Genomic DNA, 4,731 nt, shown 5'->3' on the forward strand with positions numbered 1-4,731 from the left:
ATATATATATATATATATAAAAGAGTAATGGAGAAGACGGAGTATATCAAAAAGCATTTATTAGCATAATAATTGTTTCGGCTTCAAGTTGCACTGCTCTCTTGAAGCCGAAACAATTGTTGTGTTAATAATTTTTTTTTTATTGTACTCCGTCTTCTCCATTAACCTTTAAAATATACCCTATGTATACCCTGGAATTTCTGTATGTACATCCAACGATGAATGCAAAGTTTTGCTGACCACGCCTGATAGCCATAAGCGGTGAACGTGCTCTGCAGCCACACTACTTGGTACTTACCCTGAAACAAGGTTTGGATACTGCATTTAACGCCTACTTTCAAAACCTTAACTCTTTAACTTTAAATTCGACTTATATATGCTTCTATTATAGCCCAGAACAGACTAATGCCTAATGAGTGAATTTGGTAGATAGAAACTGTGTAGAAGCCTGTTATATTTGTGTGTGTGTGTGTGTGTGTAAATCTTAGTATTTGTGTTTATGCCCTTACCGCTCGACAGCTTGTGTTGATTTCTTTACGTCTTCGTAATTTAGCAGTTCGGCAAAAGCGACCCAAAAGAATTGGTACCATACTTAAAATAAGTAGTGGCGTCTACCTTTTTCGATCAGCCTTACAAAGCGGTGCACCAGCATGACTGCAGTCCAATGACTGAAACAAGTAAAACAATAAATAAATAATAATAAAGAAAACACGAGGTGTTTGTTGGGGGGGGGTTAGCTTTATAAGCTAAATTAAGGGACTGCGTGGTGACATTTTTGTTGGTTTTATGAGAATGTGAGCACGGCAGGTTTTGATGTATTGGGCGTATTTATTCTAAATTATACAAACACTTCTAATCTATGATATATATTTGTTTTATCATTAAAATATATTTTTACCCTTCCACTAATATCTATTCCCTATAATTTTTTTTCCAGAATAATACAAAAGAAGATGGAAGCAGGTGTTTGTTTAAAAATCCAGCTACTTTGCAGTTTATTAAGCACTTGCTTTTTCAAACTCATTCTTTCAAATCAAATTGAAAATAATACTGTTCTGTGTAAATATGATTTTAGAAAACTATCTGAAACCAGACTCTTTAGTATCGATGGAAAACGCCTGGAGACAACAGCTCGCGCATTCAGTGATATCAAGACAACTTCCTCAGAAAACGAATGTGTGATTGAATTAAAACATTTAAATATACCACGTATCGAAATACGTATTTTGATCTATTACTTTAAGTGTTCTGATGAGCTGACTGTTAGGCTGGACACGACGGATGTTGAGACCATGCCACGCAATATTTTATATTTACAATTTCAAAGTTGTTTAATGTCCCAAGAAGATGTTGGTAAACTAGAAAGTCTTTATGATTTGCGTGTGTTAACTTATTTTAAGACTATACCATCATCTGCTATATGGTCCGGGAGTAACGAAACTGACAATGTAAACGGTATTGATAATGTTGTTTCATACAGTATAATAGGGGACAGAAATTACTCTTCCACTTTACCATGGGTATTAACAGCGAACAAAACTTATCCAACTATAGCAGAAATTACTCTCGACGGTATCGGCTTAACCGAACTTCCTGATGAAATGCGAATTAGATTTCCAAATTTGCAATCACTAGAAATACCCAATAATAAACTTATTGAAATTCCCAAGTTTCCATATACTGAGAGGACTTACAAACTTCCACTCGGGCTTTCTAGAACGCCATTTATGCAAAACCATTATGCAGACGTTTTCGGAATTAAAGTGAAACCAAACTACTTCAGAAGAATATTAAATTTGTACGGCAATCAAATTACAAATCTACCCGATAACTGCACTAGTGGATCTTTACAAATGCTATCACTGGAAGAAAATGGCGTAGTTAATATATCTGACCATGCTTTTTCAAATATGTACGGTTTAGATACACTTACCTTGGCGAATAACTTACTTATACAGATCGGGGAAAAGCAATTCAGCTATTGCAATGATCTTCAGAGTTTGAATCTAAAATTTAACAAAATTTCCTGGATTCATTCAAGAGCTTTCAGACATAATAAAAATCTTTTGAAATTGGATTTATCCAATAACAAGCTTGTTTCATTGGAGGAAGGAATATTTACAGCATTAGATAATATGAAAACACTGAATTTGGAATATAATCAGATTCAAAACCTTTCTTGCAAGAGTCTACCACTGTCTTCTATTAAGTTAGAGGAAATAAATTTACGCAACAACAATCTTGAAACCTTACCTATATGTTTCTTTTTGATACGTAGGTTGAAACAAGTCGATCTAAGTTTTAACCAGATAGCGATGGGAAAAGTATCAAATCTACTTGGGTTGATTAACTCATCAGAGCTCATTCACAGTGTTGTCTATTCAGCAAGTTCATCAGTTGATTTATTCCGAAAGCCAGAAGAACGGCGATTAATTGATCTCTCTTATAATCAAATCCACCGATTAGATTTCAGTAATTTCACTGAATCTAACCGTCATACCATGTTGCTAATTTTATTAAATTTTGAACTTCGTTTCACAGGTAATTTAATTGAATGTGATTGTCATTTACTTCCACTTTTAGACTTCTTCATTACTCACAGAGAAAAACATTTTGATGGAAGTGAATATTTTTACCATAAATGGAAATGTGATTCGCCAAGCGAATTTAAAAATACACCTATTCTATCTCTTAAAAAAGAACAGCTTTACTGCTCTGAAGCGATGCCTCATTGTCCGACTAATTGCATGTGTTACCGTCGTTTAGTACAGAAAACAGTTATTGTTGATTGCAGATATAGAAAAATCACAGTCTTTCCTCTTACTATGCCAGACGGTAAACTTGAAGTATGGCTTCAGTTTAATAACATAACTAAACTTGTTAACAGGCCGTATTTATCTCAGATTACACATCTTAATCTTACAAAAAACAGTATTACTTCATTGAATTACACTGTGATGAGAAATATGGTAAACCTCAAACAAATGATTCTGGATTGGAATCTTTTGACTACATTACCTAAAGGAATACAAAACGTTCAATTTGAAGTCTTAAGTATCAATCATAATCATTTTTTTTGCGATTGCACAAATATATGGCTGAAAAAATGGTTACAGAAATCAAGGGAATCAATTTTGAATTGGCGAAGAATTGTATGTAATACTGTAGGAGATAAAGTTCTGGATATTGTAGTGGTTCCCAACGACAAATTTATCTGTAATAATCCGAATGATAATTTCAAGAAGACATTAACGTTAGGGCTATCCCTTGCTCTAGCTATTCTAATTTTACTTGTTTGCCTTTTCTTACTCATTCACTATTGGTTGGAAATAAAAGTTATACTGTATGTCTACTTAAATATTCACCCATTTGACAGTAATCCCGCCAAAATAGATGATGGTTTAGAACCTATTGATACGCTTATAGTGTATTCTAAATCACTTTCTGAGTGGGCTACCGAAAACATTATTAAGAATCTCGAAAAGTTGAGTTTCAACGTCTTAGATACGAACCGTGATCTCCTGATTGGTATGAGTTTTCAGGAGAACATGCGCGTAGCCGTGTCCCGAAGCAAATACTGTATCATTGTTCTCTCTGAAGAAAGCATCGAAGACCCACTGGTACAAATAGCTCTTTCGTATACTTATGAAAAAACACTCTATGGGAGACCAACATATATTATACTTATCTTACACAATATTAAAAGAAATGTAGTTAAAAATAAAAATCTTAAAAAATACTTGTACAGTGGCCGTTTTATAAAATCTACAGACCACATGATGGAAAAGAAATTATTGTATATGCTAACCGGTAGAAACTTATATAACAATCATGATATCCCATTACGCCGTAGAAAGTCTTACAAAGAATTTTTTCCGGAAGTTTTGGGCTCTGCCAATACTCTGAATGAACAAAAGAAGTATGATATTTTCATTAGTTACCCTGACCAGACTTATCAATTTGCTACTGGACCTTTATTATCCACTTTACAATCACGTGGCTATTCCATCTGCTTACCAGATCGAGACTTTGTCGTCGGCTCAGCTAAAGAAGAAAACATATTGAGGGCCATTAAAAGCTCAGTTAGAACCTTGATTGTTATCACTAAATCTCATGTGGAAGATGAATGGCAACTATTTACTCTAAGAACAGCAGTCCAGTGTTCTCTTAAGAAACCTTTCAATTATTTATTGTGTATTTTAGATGGTATTGTAGATAAGAGCAAACTCGATCTTGAGACGCAGGCTTATGTAACGTCTCATGTTGTCATTGACAAAGACGATCCACTGTTATGGAAGAAATTGTTTCGTTCAATCCCACCAGCAAGGACAATTGAGAACTCCACATCTGCATTTGACTCAAGAAAATCATGAAGATGTTACATTAAAAAAAATACTAATAAGAATTCACAGACTTAAATACATTATAAAGAAACACTACCATCATCTTTTATGTATTATTTATTTCGTTTAAAAACCATCAACATTTGGATCTTTTCCTTTTCATGGGCAACTCGATTAATTAATTTTCTTTAACTAAACACTTTGAAACTTCGGATACTGGTAGAATGTGTCATATAGAACATCTTTTACTCTTAGCGTTATTGAGAAAAGTTTCTATTTACGAAGTTATTTCGTGTTAAAGTTGTCGTATTTCGGTAATTTCAACCAATCAATGACGTGTATTCAGCTGAATAAAATTACTGCTGTTGTATGTCAACAACAACTTCCG

The 4,731-nt window shown here is 33.8% G+C and overlaps 1 protein-coding gene across 1 annotated transcript in view; it reads left to right on the forward strand.

Annotated features, from left to right (window-relative positions):
• Positions 1-4,524, forward strand: part of LOC106876658 (protein toll) — a 24,845-nt gene extending 20,321 nt beyond the window's left edge. The window contains exon 2 of the mRNA XM_014925279.2: positions 938-4,524. Within this exon, the coding sequence (XP_014780765.1) occupies positions 954-4,373 (3,420 nt within the window). The 5' untranslated portion in view covers positions 938-953 and the 3' untranslated portion in view covers positions 4,374-4,524. The remainder of the gene's footprint in view (positions 1-937) is intronic.
• Positions 4,525-4,731: the final 207 nt, after the last annotated feature.

The sequence above is a fragment of the Octopus bimaculoides genome, chromosome 3, assembly GCF_001194135.2.
Source record: "Octopus bimaculoides isolate UCB-OBI-ISO-001 chromosome 3, ASM119413v2, whole genome shotgun sequence".
Classification (NCBI taxonomy): Eukaryota; Metazoa; Mollusca; class Cephalopoda; order Octopoda; family Octopodidae; genus Octopus; species Octopus bimaculoides.